We start from the raw sequence: 19,421 nt of genomic DNA, 5'->3' as shown, positions 1-19,421 counted from the left end.
ATTGAAGAAATCAAGCATTAGAAGAAAGCAGAAGATAAAAATCATAAGCCACTAAATAGTTATCATTTCATTTTTGTGATGCTGATGAAACAATTATAAAAAGATTATTCAGACATATAGAATATCAGGATTTATAAAAAATAATGAGAAATGTCCAAAGAGGTATCTAAAATATGGTGGCGTTTTGGGAACGTGCTACTCTGTTAGACACTGAACAGCTCTGCTAAAGGCACGTGCGAGACACAACGTAAACGTGGAAGGGCACCTGGACAGCTGGACCCTGGTCACCGGGGGAGGAGGACAGGAAGCAGGAGCAGCACTGACCCTTACGGCACCTCACTGCCCTCGCCGTGGTCCCAGTGGTCTCTCTCAAAGGCTTTCAAAGCACAGGGCTTCAGAAACGTATTTGAAGCACAAAGTTGCAAGTGCCCACTTTAGAGTCTGGTACAATTCCTCAGTAATAAACTAGAACAGTGGTTCTCAACCTTTCTCATGCTGGGATGTATTTTAATTGTTACAAAGGGGTGGAGACCCACAGGTTGAGAACCGCAGAACTAGAAGGTACTTCCCTTCAAGGCCACCATGATGGCATTTGGATTGTATTCACCCACAGATTACCAAAAAAGTATTCTGCTTTGACTAAAAAATTTGCTTGAATGTGTTGCGAATCACTCCAGCGTGGAAGCCCGCTGGGCGCTGGCTGCACACCCAGGCAGGCGGGCACAGAGGGGCTCAGCATTCGGACTTGCCTGCTTTGTCCTTCTTTGGCTTTGCACAAGCTCTGATTATAATCAGGCATGTATTATCCTTTCTAGAAATCTGAATAACAGAAAGTCTCACTTTCAAAATACTGCTCATAATGCCAGAGTCTACTAAATGTTCTGAGGACGCTGTCCATGGCCTTCTGCTCCTTTCAGAACAGGACTGATAATGAGTGAACTGAAATTTGATTAATGTTGGATTAAGAAGTTCTGAAGTTTCGCTGCACTGTGTTATTTCAGGCTGTGGGCACTGGAAGAGACGGTCCTTAGGAAACTTGTTCCTTCCCCTTTCCAGAAGGGGATGATGGCCTTATAACCCTCACTTTTTTAAAAAAGAGAATTCATTTTGTGTTCAACAATTTGTAATGTAAAATTAGGGTTTTTTTTCCTCACTATGCTTTGTTTGTTTTCTCACTTTGAAGCTGGAGCCAATGAATTAACTATTTAAGACAGAACAAAATGAACTAGAAATAAAAGTCGTCCTCCAAAAATGTCAAGCGTGAGCTCTTCTTAGTTACCTCTTAGTAACTGGGCGTGGATAAAGGATTCAGAAGGCTCAGGTCTCAACAGGCTCTAGGACAGAATTCTGAGAATATTAATAACTCCTCTGAAAACAAAGGACTTGTCTGGTATAAATATTAAAGCTTGTGAAAATGACCACTAGATGATATTTGAAGGAAAAAATTTATTTTATACTACTTCATGCTTTTTTTTTAAGTTAAGTTTAGGGATAAATCTTTATCAATAGTTTCATTAAGATTATAAAAAGTCCTGTAATGGCCAGACTTTTTTTTTTCAAGCTCTATCACCAGAAGATTCCATGTTTCTTCCTGGCCTGTGTTTTAAAATTCCTAATCTTGTTTTGCCTACTACTGAGAAGTGTGAAAGAAACAGGAATAGGTCCCTTTGAAGCTGTGTCATTCCCAAAGTAAGGCGAATGCTAAAGAAATATTGTTGTTTATGGGAGGACCCTCTGCTCTTTGAAACACCCTCCTGCATGCTTTTGATATGAAGAGCATTTCCACTTTTCTAACAGCTTTCTAATAGCAAAATGTATTTGGGAACAACAGTGGAATTTGTGTCATCATGACCAAATGATTATAGTGCAAACCCAAGATTCTTCAGGGGCCCAGCAGGCTTCTGGTCCCTATGGAAACGAAACCTCCGACATTGTCCTCCACTCAGCTGGAGGACTCAGCGCCGGGAGGCTTTTGTGCTTGAGAGATTTCTTCCCCAACCTTCCCTCAACAGACCCCAGGGCTTCCTCCCGACTCTTTTCTAGTTGAGATGCAAATTAATCTTTGGCTGATTACTCTTCCCTTAAAGCTACTGACAAAGGCAGCTGTAACCAGAGTTTGCGGACTTTCCAACAAGTGACTTCAGCTGTCAGTATTTGCATGCGCGGCCAAAGGCCCAGCTCGCTTCCATCTCAGACCTACGAGCAGCTTCCTTTTGGTCCTGCAGGCGTTTTATTTACTTGTAGAAAATTTACATGCAATTATGTTCCTAAAATTTGGAAATGGACTCCGACACTGAATTTAAGGCCTGTTGAGACACTGCTTTCTGACGGGGACTAGCAGGCCGCTCTTCCCAAGGGGCTGTGGCTTTCCCTCCTGCTTCCTTCTTCAAGTTTTCCGACCTTGACGATGTTTGAATTCAATCTCTTTCTCAAAAACTAGATAAAAACTTATGGCTTTCAGAAAATGGAATTACCGAATAGTTTTCACTTCCTTTCACTGTTCTCAATAAGACTATCAATTTTGAAATAAAATAACAAGTCAATATTCTAATTGTCAAGATTCCCACATGAATGTCCTTCAATAACTTTTTGGGTTGGTGACAGAAGAATTATTATTTTGAATGCAACAAAAAGAAATATGTTAATAGTGCTTTATCTTTTAATAAGAAAAAAACATACACAGGCTGGGCAAGGTGACACACGTCTGTAATCCTAGCACTCTGGGAGGCCGGACTGCTTGAGCTCAGGAATTTGATACCAGCCTGATTAAGAGCAAGACCCCATCTCTACTAAAAATAGAAAAATTAGCCAGGCGTTGGGGCGCACACCTGTAGTCCCAGCTACTTGGAAGGCTGAGGCAAGAGGACAGCTTGAGCCTAAGAGATGGAGGTTGCATTGAGCTCTTGATGCCAGGGTGACAGAATGAGACTGTCTCAAAAAAACAAAACACAAAAAACCACCAAACAAGAGATTCCCCCCCAAACACACAAATTTTCAGCACAAGTTCTAACTTGTTTTGCTCTTGCATGCCACTATGTACTTTTTGCCAGTAGAGTTCACTCTACATGCCAGGTGCTGTTCTAAGGGTTGAGGACATAGCTGTAAATATTTTAAAAACAGGTGAAAGGACTTCAAAAACATATTTATACACATGTGTAGATGCACACACATTCTATCTGTAGAGCTCTATCTCACCTTGGACAATCGTGCTTTTCAGTTTTGAAAAATGCAATTTTATAAAATAGGATTTGCTTTTTGTCTTCTGATTCTGCTTTCCAAAATATTTCTTACCCACTTAATCTCTCTCCATCTCCTTCCCTCTCTTTGCACCTTCACACACACATATTAATAACGTACTAAGAGGTGGACTGATAGGGTCCCCCCAGAATGGAAACCAGGCCCCCAGCTGGGAGCCAGGTGGGCAGGAGCTGCTCTGCACCTGAGACAGAGGGGGCTGGCCCAGCCCAGACTGGCGAGGACAGAGTTAGGGGGTGAGATGGTCGTGAGAGTCACAAGAGAGACTCCGGGGCAGTGTGGAGGTGGCCGAGGGGTCACCATGGAGGGGAGCAGCACACTCTGCTGAGGTCCCCCACGCAGGGTGGAGTGGGGAGTGGCACGAGAGGAAGGCTGGGGCTGTCCTTGAAGTTTCCCTAGATGCAGCCTTAGCCTGATTTCTCCAGTCTCAGATTTACAGGAAGCTTTCCTGAGAGGACGCTATCTGGTTTCACAACCAACTGGCTACCCTGCCTCCCTCTGGGGAGGTTTCCCTGCAACATGGCAATCCTCATTGGCCCCACTTCCATCGTCTGAGGGCAAGGGCAGCTCTGACCCCGGGAACCACCCTTTCATCAGAGGAGGGCCTTCTACAAGTCACTGAGTGAGACACACTCTCTTAGCCTTTATTTTAACAGTAAATTTTCCCAAGACCTAACTTCACAGTGAGGTGGGTCTAGTTTGTACAGAGGTCTGAAGAGCCAGCATCTACAGGGTCCAGGCTGAAAACATGGTCACAGCAGCAAGTAACACTTCCGGGGCTCTCACCAAGGACCAGGTAGTGGTCTCCTCGGTGGCCCAGGAACCCTCTCAGTGACTCCCAGAGGAGCCAGCTGGCACCAGGCTTCAGCATGGGGAGACTCAAGGAGGGGCTGCGGGGCAAAGAGAGCACTCGCCTTGCGAAGGGACTGACTGCCAGCAGACCGCAAACTCCCAGCGGCGCCTTCTGATTCTTTAAGATAAGTAAAAAATACAGACTTTAAAAATGCAAACTCCCAATTTCTCAGTGTGGCAGACAAACTCAATTTTTAGTTTTGTTTTTATTAATGAAAGGAGGCCAAATGTAGTTCAGACAAAGCCCATCAGTAGGCTGGGTTTGCCCTTCCGGGCAGCAGGCGATTGGCTCTGCTTTTTGCTTTAATACTGAGCTAAAGCTGCTTCCTAGTGGCCGCTACGCATTGAGACTGATTTCCTCTTTTAAAAACCTTCTAGGCTCCTGAAAGAATTCCGTCTTAGTTTTAATGGCTCCCCAACACCTATGGCACAATAGTCACAATTTCTCTGGACTGGTTCCAGGTTGGTCAACGTCCCGCTGAAGCCTCCTTTTGGAGCAGACACAGCCCAGCTCCTGTGCGTGGCCATCTCATGGTCCTCGTGCTGCTCGATCACGAGGACTCTGCTGTGGTCGCTGCTGCATCAGCCTCACGCATCTCCTTGCAGATCTGTGGCCAACTGAAATCCTCAGACAACCCACAGTGCCCATCATCAGGCCACCTCACCGTCATCCTTCATGCACCCAAAGCCAAGCACACAGCATTACCTTCTACCTCCTAAATGTCACCTTGTTCCTTGGGCCTGGAAGTCTCATCTGTTGAGGTAATTCTAATGTCTGACTTTGCCTTGTGTCAAATTAATCTCAGCTTTCTCACAATGAGAATCTGACAAATACGTCCTTGACCTTTGTGAAAGTTACTGACAAAACTGTCAAATGGTGGAGGGAATGGTCAAAGCCATGGGACAGAGACGATCTGACCAGCAGACTGGCCCATGAATCAATCAATGCATTTTAGGTTTGGCCACAATAATATTACCCAGCTCCCAGGGACCCAGTTTTCTCCCATTTCTGCCAGATGATCATAATTTATATTTTACCAAACTTAACACATAAAAGTTTCCTCTAATCTCTGAAAAGAGTAATCTTATTAAACATATTTAAGTGTTGGGGAGGGTCTAATGCAGCCTCACACAAACCCTTCCTCCTCCCTCTCCTCCTCCTCCTCAGGATCTGACTAGCCCACCTCCTGAGAAATTTACACCAAAAGACCCTAACCTGACAGGCGACCTGCAGCAAGTGCCCCTCACCATCTTAAAGGCTTAAATCTAGCCATGGCAGAGGGAAGGAGGACAGTGTAAACACCTTCTCATGAGAAGCATGCTGTTTCTATACCACCAAGTCCTGGTCCAGTCCCAAAGGGCATCATCTGACTCTGGAACAAGCCACCCATCTACGCTCTCAAAATGAGGGGTCCTGGTTCAGTAGCCCATGGGAACACTAGATTATACACCCCTGAGCCCCTTTACTGAATTCTCTAGTTAATAACCACCACCCCTTGTGTCATCCAATTTCTGTCTTCTTTTATTCAAAACAGGATAAAAAAGGTGTCAGCTGTACTTGCAACCCAATTTCTACCACTCCCAACCCCTCTCCCAATGTATCCCAAACCCACGCAGACTTCCCAACATCTAACTCTTCCCTCTGAAGACAGCTACTGCCCTGTCCAGCCAGAAGCAGTTTCAGAAGACAGACCATCACCCCATCACCCCTGTTAACCAGAGTCGTAATGTTGGGGGGAGCCTAACACAGCCCCACTCAAACTCTCTTCTCCCCCACCCCCAAGACAAAGACCCAAAGGATCTGGCCAGCCTCACCCCCTGCTTCCCCAGAAATTCAAAGACTCTAACCTGACAGGCGACCTGTGGAACATGCCCACTACCCACGCCTGTATTTAAGTGGTCTCTAACTGACCCCCACCCCCACCTGACAGGCGACCTGTGGACCGTGCCCACTACCCACGCCTGTATTTAAGTGGTCTCTAACTGACCCCCACCCCCACCTGACAGGCGACCTGTGGACCGTGCCCACTACCCACGCCTGTATTTAAGTGGTCTCTAACTGACCCACACCCCCACAGATGCCGTCTTTGCACCGCCCAGGCGGGTCACCCTCCCCTTTCACTAAACCTGGCCTGACCTTCTCTGTGACCTCTAGGCACCACTGTTTAGACCTTTCAAGAAGTGTGTTTGGGATACTTGATTGTTGGCGAACTTCTCTGAAGGTTCCCAAGCAATTTGACGATCTAGTGTAACAATTTTACAAGGGATCCACCCAGCATTCCAAAATTCATCCTTTAATCCTATTTGAAAATAAGGAATATTATTTTCCTGTTTTATTTTGGGCACGTCCTTCACTGTACATGATTTCTAAAAAAAGTAGTTCTCATGGTTCTGAGGAGTCACTGTTGTAAATCTGTTCTACAACCAGAGATAGGTGGCCCTGAAGGAAGGACCTTACTTGCAAGGGTCAGTTCTTTTTTTTATTATTGTATTCCCAGTGATTTCAGTTTTAATTCATCCACTAAGACACTTTCCTGTCCCTTCCTATGTGAAGAGGATGTGATAGAAGACAGAGGGCCATCAGGACTCTGGTTACAGTGCCGGCCTGCTAGCGGCAGGTGGGAGCTGCTCTTCCGACCATGATGAACACACTGTAACCAGGAAGCCAGGGGCCACTGCTCTGTGCCACCACCCTGGCTGCTCTTGTATACCGTCCTTTTTTCTTTCTCAGAGAAATGATTTTAATTTTTTACCTTAAAAAATTCCATTATTAAAAATCTCTCATTCCTCATTCCCTTTACAGTCTCAACCGACCTGAAGGGAGTGCCACTTCTTTCTCAGACGCCACTTTTTGTAATGTGCTTCCCAAATGCGCAGGGCAAAGATTACCTGCGTTTTCTCCCATTCTTATATGAAGTCAAATACCAACTCACTACTTTTCGCAACACCCAGAGTTACAAATCCATCCTTTCAAATTGCTGAGAAATGGATCTAAAACAAACAGTAGTTCCTCATTTGCTTCCTTAGCCTTCTGAGAGATGAGACTGTTTGCCAGCCAAGAATTTATCAAATGTTTGTCACCTTTAGTTGAATGTACCTGGAAGCTAAGATGGAGCAGTAGAAATCCCATTAGGACTATATTCTGCTCTGGGTCTGTGTAGAATTGAGTTAGAAGGCATGTCCCTCCCCCTCCCATGTGGGGTGTGACTCCCTCGCGGCTGCTGCCCACCCAGCCCCTCTCCACTCACAGGCACTTCTCTTCTTTTTGGTGCTGTTACTGTCCGATGTTTTGCTTCTTCCCTGGCAGGCATTCAGTCCTGGTCCTCCGGTGAAGACCTGGGACGCTGGCACCAGTCACGGGTACGACCACATGTCTTTCTTGACCAGTCTGCTGGAAGCAACCCTTTATTTCTCTCTTCTTGGTGCTTCTGGGAAAACGATTCTCTCTCATTTTCCTCTGCCTTTCTCTACCTTCACACCTCCTCCTTCCAAGCCTACTCTTCCAATGCTCCAGAGAGTTCCGTCTGTGATTCTTTCGTCGACATCCCTATCGAGCTGATCTCCTTGCACAGGAGATCCCTCCCCTGCTACCTACTTCAATCAGGCCTGACCCTTTCAGAACCCCTTGCCTTGCCCTACCAGTACCTCCTCCTCCATCTTGCTCGTGTGTGTGTGTGTGTCCAATCCTCTGCCATACAGACGGACCTGTCATCCTCAAACATTAGGAGCTCTTTCAAAGCTTAGTCCACGGCAAGCACTGTCCCATCCTGTGGAGTGCCTCGTTCCCATTTCTATTTCTAGCAGCTGGGACAGTGGCTGGCACGTGGCAGGGACACTGTCAGTGTGGACACTGCTGACTGGTTCTCAGGGCGAAACTCAACACGGGCTACTGCTTCTTTTCTGAAGTACGAGCAGTGAGTAAAAGAAATTAGAAGTCTGCCCAGAAAAAAGCACTGAAGATCCTACTGCAGGAGAAAGACACAGGGCTGATAATGTTTTAGGGAGAGGGTCATTTGTAAAGATGTGTAAAACGGGAGCAGGACTGAGCAACGACATCATAAGCTCAGGGTCTACAAAGGAAGGTCTGATATTACCAAATATGTCTGTTAACTGAAATGAAACTGAACTTCACTTGTGAAGAATGAGCCACAAAATCACTCTCTCAGCTCAGTTTCCCATCAAATGCCGATAGTTACAAAGAGCAGAGATGGCGATGCCATTAAGAGCGAACATTTATTTAAAAAGCCACCATCTGTTTGATTCAGGGTGAACGGTTCCTAACGGGCATACTGTATATTGTGTGGCAAGCTTCTCCTTGAGTTATCTGCTGTGGAAAATGAAAGCCATAGCTCAAATGGTTTGGAAGCTTCGATCAACTGACCATGGTTTGGTTTTGGAATCTTTAGTTGGCTTGGGAACTGTCAAAGTGGCATGCTTCCCGCTCGCAGCCCTCTAGGCACAGGGATAGGCCCACTGATTGCCTGCAAGGAACAGACAAAGCAGATGGCAGGTGAGTTGGCCTCATCACTCCCGAGAGCAGTGGCCGCGGACGAAGGCCCCACCTGACAGATTTGATTTTGCTTGCTGAAGATGGCACAGGAGAGCCCGGCTGGACAAAGGCAGCAGGACGCCATGTCACCAAGGGTGCTCTCCAAACACATCCCTGCTGTGCTCACGGTGTCTTTGGATCAGGTGAGACAACGGTACTTGTCAGTCTGCTATGTGCCTTTGACACGTACTTCTGATGGTTTGATCATTTAGTCAATGGGCCCACAAATAAGAACTCCTTTAACACTGATTCTAAGCTAGTTTTATGGCTCAGAAAGAAGACCCCCAAAGTGCAAATCTGCTCCAGTAATGCCCCCCATATTCAGCTTAATCAGGAAGTTTTTTTTTTACTGAACACTGTTGGACAGAAGTAATATGTAGCTGTCCACATTTCTACTTCTAGTTAAATATTATATAAAACTGAATCCCAATTGACACTATTTTAAGGCATTTAAATGTCAATCATTAGCCGGGAAAGGATAGGTAGATAAGAATAACTACCCCAAAGTCATTCCATTGATTTTCTCCTTGTTACCAAGTTCAACGTTTGGCTATGTATGGTAGATATGAGAAAGTAAGTGCCTCTTTCTGAAAGATTCATAGAAGTCTGAACATGTTCTTTGTTCGTAGAACAGTGATTCTGAAACCTAGGAAATGAGTGACATTTGGATGAAATGAGCAGTTTGGCAATGTTCTACATAACAAGTGTAACCCACATGTTAGAAACAGATCAGGGATACAGGGTTGCCCATATAAAATGCCCTGAGTTGACAAAGAATTTCCCTTCGTCAGCACTCGCTGCTGTACCTAGTCTCTCAGGGAAACAGAAGAGTAATTCTTTCTCAAATTTTCTGCCTCTTAAATGAACTTTTCTTTTAGGGCTGTGCATCTGCCTCCCTCCTTAACAGGTCCTGGTTCATATGTCAATACAATTTTGCCAAGGGATATCCTGCCAGGCTTCAGGAAAGGAATCAACTCTAACAAATGCCCAGGAATGGAGTTGCTTGTCCTGTACTGAGGCTTTTGGGAGGGGCTGCAGGGGTGTGACCTGTCCCCCTGCATAGGAAGTGTGTTTTCCTGTGACTGAGAATTCAAGGGAGTGGCTTACCCTGGGGGGCCACTCTCCTTCCGCACCAGAACATGCTCTGAGTGCAGGAAGAAAGCAGCAGTGCCGGAAGAACATGAAGAATGACCAGGGGCCACCCGTATGTCTCCTTTCTTCATGGTGCAACTTCCCTGTTTGTGTATCAGCCAACCACTTACTCTGACAATGATGACACAGAAGGAAAGGGAAAATCAGGCTGACCCATGGTCTCCTTTCTTGCCCATCCTTCCTTAGTCATCAACAGACTGATGGTAGAGAGTGCAGCTAGAATGTGTACATATGAAAAAGAAAAATACCACGTTTTATGATGTTCCGATTCTTCTGATAAGAATAAAAAGATACACACATTCATAAGCTACAAAATATAAATTGTGTAATTCTGGTCATTCCCTATATGAGCGAGATATTCTTTTGTCTTTATATTAACCTGGCATTGCACAATATAAAGAAAAATGATGTCTACGGCCATACCACCCTGACCATGCCCCACTGTGTGACCTCAGAAGCTAGGCAGAGACATGCCTGGTTAGTCCTTGGATGGGAGAATAGTGATGACTTCAATGCTAATAATTTAAATTTTTAGTATTTCTTTAGTTAGAATGACACTGAATAGAATATCAAAGCAAACCACAAATCAAGACACTGCAGAAGAATAGACATATTTTAGTACCTTTAAGGTACTAAATGGTGCATTCTCCTGCTTTTTGAAAAAGGGGCCCTGCATTTTCTTTCTGCATTGGTTTGTTCAAGTTGCAGAGCTGGCCCCGGCTCCAGCTGTGCCCAAAGTACTACTGATCTCCTTAGCCTTTGGAGGGCTTAAATAGGCTTCTGGTGGTCAGACCTACGCTCCCTCCCTGACTGCCACACCTGCTGTCAGGCAGACTTGAGTTTTCATGCCAAAGTGTGGCGCCAAGATGAGAACGTCCAAAGTGGGCATGAGGAGAGAGTCGGGGGAGCCTGGCTTCCACCACTTCTGCTGCAGTCTGGCCTGTGGACCCATCACAGGCACTCCGATGGACTTGAACTTGTATACAATCTGCTGGAGGGCATTCTGAGCCCCTGCCACTCGTGCTGAGAACAATTTCTCTCTCCTCCCTCTGACTCAGCCAAAACTCTCTCTCCTCCAAGGCCTTTGCCCACCCGACCCTTCTTCACTGCAACTCTATTGAGTTTGTACACAGAGCTTCTCCCAATTCACACCTGTATTCACTGGTGTGTCCACCTCCCTATGACATGTGTGAACACAAACCTGGTCTACCACGCATGCCCCTCTGCGGCCCTGGAGCTGGCAGACAGTGAGTCCACAGTAGCTATTTGTTGGGTAGATGAATAAGTATCATCAGACACCTAGGATTAGGATTTGTTAGATTATTCACTGGTTTTCTAAATACAAATACTTATCTCAGTGTGGCAGCAAATTCCAGACATCAGGTAATCAGCTACGACATAGTCAAATGAGTTTAGACTTTTGCCAAAGAAAGTTGGCCTGAGTTTTTTAATAATAAATTATTAATAGCTTAGGTGGGTGCATATGGTTTTACAAATTAGTCATTTTTTAATGAACAAAAATATTTTAAAAATCCTCCCTTTTTCCTTACTGGCCTGAATATTTTTCTGCAGACAAAAATTAAAGAATAGAGTATGTAAATGCAAAGTTTTTAATGTATAACATATATTTTTTATTTTATGTGAGTTACTTGAATAGCAACAAGTAAAAAATATATAAAATTTTTATAATGGTGAACATATTAGGTTTTATTACTTTCTTTCTCCAAGTTTCTGTACAAAGTTGTCCTCTGCAACGTCAAGTTGGTTACTTAATGGTTTTGAATGTACACTTACGAACCCACATTAGCATCAGTAGCCCTAGCTGATCACATTAGTACTGATGTGATTGCTTAAAAAAATGTTTAAAGTGGGGTGGCGCCTGTGGCTCAAGGAGTAGGGCGGTGGCCCCATATGCCTGGGGTGGTGGGTTCAAGCCCAGCCCCAGCCACAACTGCCAAAAAAAAAAATGTTTAAAGTGCACTTCCTAAAATACTGTTTTTCTCTAAACCTGATTACTCCAATGGTTCCATATTAATTCTTATTTGAGAAAACAGCATTAAACAAAATAACAAAGTGAGTGTTTTATAATGAGAAGTTCAATAAAAGAAGAAGGTGATGTGACAAAAATCACAATGGACTTAATATAAAATGGAATTTTCTTATTTGTAAAATAGAATTTTTTTGCCCTGGTCCAACATACTTGACCCCTGCCGAGTGTCCAGCTTCTCCTAGTTGACATGCAAACTCACAAGCCAATCCTGAGTAAGTCTTTCTCATTTCTGCCAAGAAGCTCTTTTTAACAACATGTGAAATAAAGACCTCCATGCTTAAGGCTGAATTGACACCACCCATAAGATTAAGTCTAGAGTGTTGCGGAAATCCCTGGAAAGAATGCCATGTCCAAAAACTCACCACCAGCCTGGACAAAGCACGGGAGAGCACAGTGCAGGGACGGAGGCTGCCTCGGCCCCAGGGAGGGACCAGATGGGACCTAAGCTCTTTCTACTATTAATTTTTATGATAATTCCAAGTTGCCACATGGCATATGTATTTTTTTTTTATCTAAAGGCAAAATATAAGTGAATGAAGCAACTGGGATTTTAATGAAAAGTATTTTTCATGAACTATATCTATTCACGTGGTATATTTCTCAACTACTCCCTACCCCCACCCACTAGCGTCACCTCACTTCCTATTAAGTTTTTAATCATTATCAATACCAATAAGAAATAAAGAACTTCTAAGTATTATCAGGAGGTCAGATGTTTTTTGCAGCAATTTTATGAAGTCACTCACCTTAATCTCTTTTTCTTATAATTCAAAGTCATACTTTGATTTAAGGATTACAGCATGCCAATTAATATTTGAGGAAAAAATTACCATACTGAGATTTTTTTGTGTGTTTTTAGGAACAAAATCAGGAACTAGAGAAGAAAATATTAATACTTTGGGAAAATTACAAAAAGAATTTCTAGCTATTCTTAATGATGAGCACAAAACACAACTTCATTTGGAATGCCTTTCCCTCTTCCCAACCAGATGCAATTTCTCCCTCCTCTGGGCTTCCAGGACTCTATTTGCACTCCTGAGGTGGCACCTGCCACATTCCTTGATCTATTAGAGTCATTTCATTCCCTCCTGGTTTCTGGGAGGCGCTATGAGTGAGACGTTACTTTGCTCAGCGTCCCCCATACACACAGTTGACTGCAACAGATAGACAGGGTGCAGGGGGACACTGACCATGGGGGAAACGCCCACAAACCGAAGAGCGTCTCATAACAGTCACAGCTTCCTAAGCACAAACTTATGTGTGTAAATTATAAAAATAAATTTTTCTTAAATTCAGTGTGCCACAAAATCATTATATTTAATACAAATTAACAAACGGTATGAAAATCACATTGTGTTATTTTCAACATAGATTGAAAAAATTCTTCCCTTTTCAACTTGGGTTTTAACACTTACCTCCAATGAAAAACTGGCAGGAATCTTGATTCTGGGAGGGTTAACAAGTTACGTATGTAAAAGATACAAGCTCTGGTAGAGGGGGATGAGGCACTTCACAGCCCTGCTGGCGTTGATGCACGTAGCACAGATGAGGCTCGGCAGCAGCTTCCCGCTCACTATGGCCCCATCGAACAGAGGCCCAAAAAATGGAACCTGTTGATCCAAAATGGAAAACACATGTCAAACCCAGTAAAAGGCAAACTCAGATGTGAGAACAGTTGATTGGCTGACTGATGCCTGAGATCTGAAATGCGCACGCTGGCTGTCACCCACAGGGGAGGTGGTGGTCTCAGGAGGACACAGTCCAGGGCCTGTGACTGAGGCAGGACAGCTCTGCAACGCTCCTCCTCTAGGGACTACCCAGCAAAGCTTTCAACAACAAATCATCGCCGGGTCATTCTCGTTCTTCTTGCAACAGGTAGATGATGCGCATCACACAAGTGGGCCTCACCGTATCCTCCTGACACCAGACTTGGGATTGGGGGTCCCGAGGTGTATGACTCTTAACGGAGATGGCGAGTGTCCTGGTCAACAGCACAGTTCTCACTCTCACCCTCTGCTCCCAAGGTACTGCACTGTTCTTATTTCCTTCTGCTTCCCGAAGAGAGAAACGGCTTGGCTTAGCTGGGCTGGACCCACTTCTACCACGCGGGCAACCCACAGAGTTTTTTGTGCCTATCTGGTTTGGATTTCTTTCTTTTTTTTTTTTCCCTCTGCTACAATTTCATTGACTCCATCCACTAATGTGAAGATTGTAAGGTCCATGGAAGGTCAGGGTCTGCCCTGTAACTCTTATATTCATTCACTTTTTTACTCATTTATTTACAAATATGTACTATTGTGATAGATGCCATTCTATTCACTGGGGACAAGGCAGTGAATAACACAAAAATCTGTGATTTCATTGAACTTAATGTTCACAAGAAATTTAAGGGAATAAACATAAAATATGTGATGGGTAGTAAAAATGCTAAGGTGAAAATACAGCTGGACATTCTTTTGGGGGAGGGGTCTTCCAGTTAAATCAAATGACCAGGAAGCAGTTTAAGGAGAAGACAACATTTCAGTAAAGACCTAACGGATGTGAGGGAATGAACCACAGCTCTGAGGACATCTGATGGAAGAACATCCCAAGCTGTGGAACAGCACATGCCTAGCCCTGTGGTGGGAGTGGAATTAGGATGCTTCTGCAACAGCAGGAAATCCACAGTGGCTGGAGCCACGCGAGTGCAGAAAGAACAGAAGCAGATAAAACTGGACAGGTGACAAGAGGGGCCTTGCAGAAACTGTAAAGATTCTGGATTTCTACTCTGAATAAGATGAAGCTCTTAAGATACAGATCTAACCTACATTTTAAAGGTACTACTAAGGCCCCTGTGGTGGATTACTGAGACCAGTTGGGGGACTACTAAATAATTTCAGCAAGAACTGATGGTGGCTGAAATCAGAACGGTACTAGGGGTCACGGGGAAAGGTGGGGGGTTTCTGGATATATTTTAAAGGTAGAGTTGATAGGATCTGTTGAGGATTATTAATGATGTGGGAGGGAGAGAGAGGTATTAGGGATGCTGCCATGGTTTCCAGGCTGGCATTTAGAAGGCATGAGCTACCTTTTCCTGAAGTGGAAAAGACTGAGAAAGAGCATCTTTAGTTCAATTTCAGATGTGCTAAGTGGGAGGAGGCTTTTTGGTATCCAGCAACGATGTGTCAAGGAGGCAGTGATACACCAGGCTGGAAGTCAGGGGAAAGGCCTGGGCTGGAGACGTAAATATTAACAGAAAAGTCACTTTTTGGTGTTTCTAGCCAAGGAGACTTGATGACATCACCATGGGGCAAGAGAAAAGAGGCTCAAGGACAATATCCTCTGGCTTTCCAATGTATAGAGATAGAATACATGGGAAACAATTCTAAGAGAAGGCTGAGAAAGAATGACTAGAGACAGAGGAGGAGGATCTTCGGTGGTGAGTGAGCGCCTGGCTCACGAGACCAGAGACGGAGGAGGAGGATCTCTGGTGGTGAGTGAGCACCTGGCTCATGAGACCAGAGACGGAGGAGGAGGATCTCTGGTGGTTAGTGAGCACCTGGCTCACGTGACCAGAGACGGGGGAGGAGGATCTCCGGTGGTGAGTGAGCACCTGGCTCACGAGACCAGAGACGGAAGAGGAGGATCTCCGGTGGTGAGTGAGCACCTGGCTCATGAGACCAGAGACGGAGGAGGAGGATCTCCAGTGGTGAGTGAGCACCTGGCTCACGTGACCAGAGACGGGGGAGGAGGATCTCCGGTGGTGAGTGAGCACCTGGCTCACGAGACCAGAGACGGAAGAGGAGGATCTCCGGTGGTGAGTGAGCACCTGGCTCATGAGACCAGAGACGTTGGAGGAGGATCTCCGGTGGTGAGTGAGCGCCTGGCTCACGAGACCAGAGACGGAGGAGGAGGATCTCTGGTGGTTAGTGAGCACCTGGCTCACATGACCAGAGACGGGGGAGGAGGATCTCCGGTGGTGAGTGAGCACCTGGCTCACGAGACCAGAGACGGAAGAGGAGGATCTCCGGTGGTGAGTGAGTACCTGGCTCATGAGACCAGAGATGGAGGAGGAGGATCTCTGGTGGTGAGTGACCACCTGGCTCACGTGACCAGAGACGGAGGAGGAGGATCTCCGGTGGTGAGTGAGCACCTGGCTCACGTGACCAGAGACGGAGGAGGAGGATCTCCTGCGGTGAGTGAGCACCTGGCTCACAATTAGGATGCAAACATCTGCTTAATAAGTGAAATTAGTCAGTACTGTAAATAAATTAATGAATGTGGGTCTCCATCATAGGTTTTTGACTTATCTCAACAACTGTAATATTTATTCTTCAAATACCTTTTCTGAGGCTAGCATGAGGGATGGGGATTGTGACACCATAGTGAATAACTATCATTACCCATGAGGAGCTGACATGAGGAAACTACAGACTAATATCCCTCAGCAAAGATGCGAAAATTGTCTACAATTTTTTAGCTAATTAAATCCAATCATATAAAAAGGGATGACTTATCTTGACTAAGTGTAATTTTTTTATAGGAACTTAAGTTTGGTTTAACATTCGTAAATTCATCAATGGAATACAGAAGAAAAACTATTTGACTTTCTTAACAAATATAGAATAAGTATTAGATAAAATTCAACTCTCATTCATAATTTAAGCAATCAAACAGAACAAAAATTCACAGCATATTGGGAACTGTCTTAATTTAATGAGATTTTGAAGGAAAAAAATATGGCATTATAAATAATGATGTAATAGTATATGTTTTCTACCAAGGATCTAAAAAGGCAATGATGGGCGGCGCCTGTGGCTCAGTGAGTAGGGCGCTGGCCCCATATACCGAGGGTGGGGGGACTGAACACAGCCCCGGCCAAACTGCAACAGAAAAATAGCCGGGTGTTGCGGCGAGCGCCTGTAGTCCCAGCTACTAGGGAGGCTGAGGCAGGAGAATCGCCTGAGCCCCAGAGCTGGAGGTTGCATGAGCTGTGATGCCACAGCACTCTACTCAGGGCAATAAAGTGAGACTGTCTCTCCAAAAAAATAAATAAATAAAAATAAAAAGGCAATGATATCTATGCTTACCTCTTCCACTCAACATTTGGAAGGTCCAAGTCATTACAAAAAGGAAATCCAAGAGGAAGAAAGAAAAGGGAGGAAAAGAGGAAATGAACATAAAGATTACAGATAAGTAGAACTGACCAGCGCGGTGGCTCACACCTGCAGTCCCAGCACTCGGGAAGCTGAAGCAGAGGATGGGTGAGGCCAGGAGTTCGAGAAATAAATAAAATTATTTTTATTCACAAATAACATGATTATGTACATGAAAATTCCAAAGGAATTTAATTAGAACTAATAAGTTAATTTTGGTAGGTTTCAGGATATATTTTTTATATATATATATTTTATATATATATATAAAAAATCAGTTATATTTTTTAATGTTAGCAACCAACTGAGAAATAATATTTAAAAATGCTATTTATAATAGCATCAAAAACCAAGAATAAATTTGACAAAGGAATTTCAAGACATCTATACTAAAACTACCAAACAGAGCTGAGATAAATTAAAGATAACCTAAACAAATAGAAAGAGGTACCATGTTCATGGACTAGAAGTTTAAATATTTTTAAGGTGTCCATTTTTCTAAAATTGAGTACAGATTCAACCAAACCCAATCAAAGTTCTGGCAAGCTTTTTTGTTTGTTTGTTTGTTTGTTTTTGTTAATGAGGCCCAGATGAGGTTTGAATTTGCTGCCTGTGGTGTATAGGGCTGGTACTAACCAGTGAGATACGGCGCCCAGCTACTGGCAACCTTTTTTGTACATATGTACTAGCTAATTCTAAGTTTATACGGAAATGAAAGGACATAAATTAGACAAGGCAATAAGAAAAAGACTTACATTACCTGATTTCAAGGCATATCATTAAAAGTTTAATAATTAAGAAATCCTTACAGCAGCACTGGAGTAAATATTTCAATGGAACAGGATATAAAGTCCAAGACTAGAATCACATATATGGTAACTGATTTGCAATAAATGCTGCATATTTGGTGGGGAAAGCAAAGTCTGTTTCAATAAAGACACTGGAAAACTGGATAGCCACACGGAAAAGTGAACCTTAATCTTCACCAGAGACCACACACAAAAACTGAGATGAATTAAAGACCAAAATATTGAAGCTAAAACCATAAGGCTAGAAAAAAATATGAAAAAAAGTTTCACAATCTTAAAATAGGCAAGGATTTCTTAAGATACAAAAGGCACCAATTATAAAAGAAAGAAAATAAAATAGATTTTTTCAATACATTAGAAATTCTGCTCACCCTGAAACTGAAAGGCAAATTATACACATTCACCAAACAGGACAAAACCCCTCGGTCCATCTGCAGGAGGATGAATCAAAGATTTGTAAAATGTCCACCCAACAGAATATAACACAGCAATGACAATGAACAAACCATAACCACAGGAACCTTCATGGAAATGGCCCAAATAGAACGCCGGATAAAAGAAACGTATACAAAGGAGTTCCTAGGACATCTTTCCATTCACAGAAAGATCAAAACAGATAAAACTAATCAACGGTGCCAGTGGTCAGGATGGAGGCATCTTTCCAGGCCATTGGTGACTGGAATGGGGCACGGTGGAGACTTTTGGGGTGGGATGACACCGGGTATTTTGGTCTAGGGTAGCACTACACAAACATCTTCACTCTAAGAACATCCGTCATGCTGGATACTAACCGTTGTGCTCTTAAGGAAATATTTTCCAGCAAATAGTAAGAATATAAAGGATCTGAACAACACAACTAACAAGCCCATCCTAGTGGATACATATAAAATACTTTCTCCAAGGAATTGCAGAAGACATATTCTTTTTTTTTTTTTTTGCAGTTTTTGGCTGGGGCTGGGTTTAAACCCGCAACCTCCGGCATATGGGGCTGGCACCCTACTCCTTTGAGCCACAGGTGCTGCCCAAGAAGACACATTCTTTTCAAGCACGCACAGAATACCTTTTAAAAAACTGACCACGTTGTAGGCCAAGGGTCCACAAATATGGCAGGCAGGGCCTATTACTAACCTGGCATCTAGTTTTGTATGGCCTGCAAGCCAACAATGCTTTTTACTTTTTAAATGGTTAGGAAAAAAAACACAAAGAATAGTTTGTGATGTGTGAAAATTGCATGTGATTTAAATTTCAATTTATAAATAAAGTTTTATTGGAACACAGCCACGCTCTTTCACTTAAATACAGTCTATGGCATAGTAATAGCAGAGGTGAGTAGCTGGGGCCAACCATGGGTGGACCACAAAGCCTAAACTATTTACTATGTGGCCTTTTACAAATAACATTTTGACAACCACTGATCTAGGTCATAAAGCAAAATCTCAATACGTTTCAAGGGATTGAAATTTCACAGTCTCTATTCTATGCCCGAAAAGCTACTGCCAACAGACAACAACAAAAGGATAATTAGCACAAACTTGTATGTTTAGAAATTAAGAAAAATACTTCTAAATAACTCATGGCCCAATAAAATATTGGAATAGAAATTTAACAGTATGTTAAGC

General features: G+C 43.7%; 1 protein-coding gene across 6 annotated transcripts in view; it reads right to left on the bottom strand.

Moving 5' to 3' along the window:
• RALGAPA2 (Ral GTPase activating protein catalytic subunit alpha 2) overlaps window positions 1-19,421 on the bottom strand; it is a 382,487-nt gene that overhangs the window by 76,502 nt on the left and 286,564 nt on the right. For all 6 annotated transcript variants that reach the window (XM_053574245.1, XM_053574242.1, XM_053574243.1 and 3 more), the window contains one exon: window positions 13,341-13,468. In XM_053574245.1, the coding sequence (XP_053430220.1) occupies window positions 13,341-13,468 (128 nt within the window). The remainder of the gene's footprint in view (window positions 1-13,340; window positions 13,469-19,421) is intronic.

The sequence above is a fragment of the Nycticebus coucang genome, chromosome 21 (assembly GCF_027406575.1).
Source record: "Nycticebus coucang isolate mNycCou1 chromosome 21, mNycCou1.pri, whole genome shotgun sequence".
Taxonomy (NCBI): domain Eukaryota; kingdom Metazoa; phylum Chordata; class Mammalia; order Primates; family Lorisidae; genus Nycticebus; species Nycticebus coucang.
Note: the sequence above shows the minus strand (reverse complement) of the source record. Positions and strands in the feature narration are given on the sequence as shown.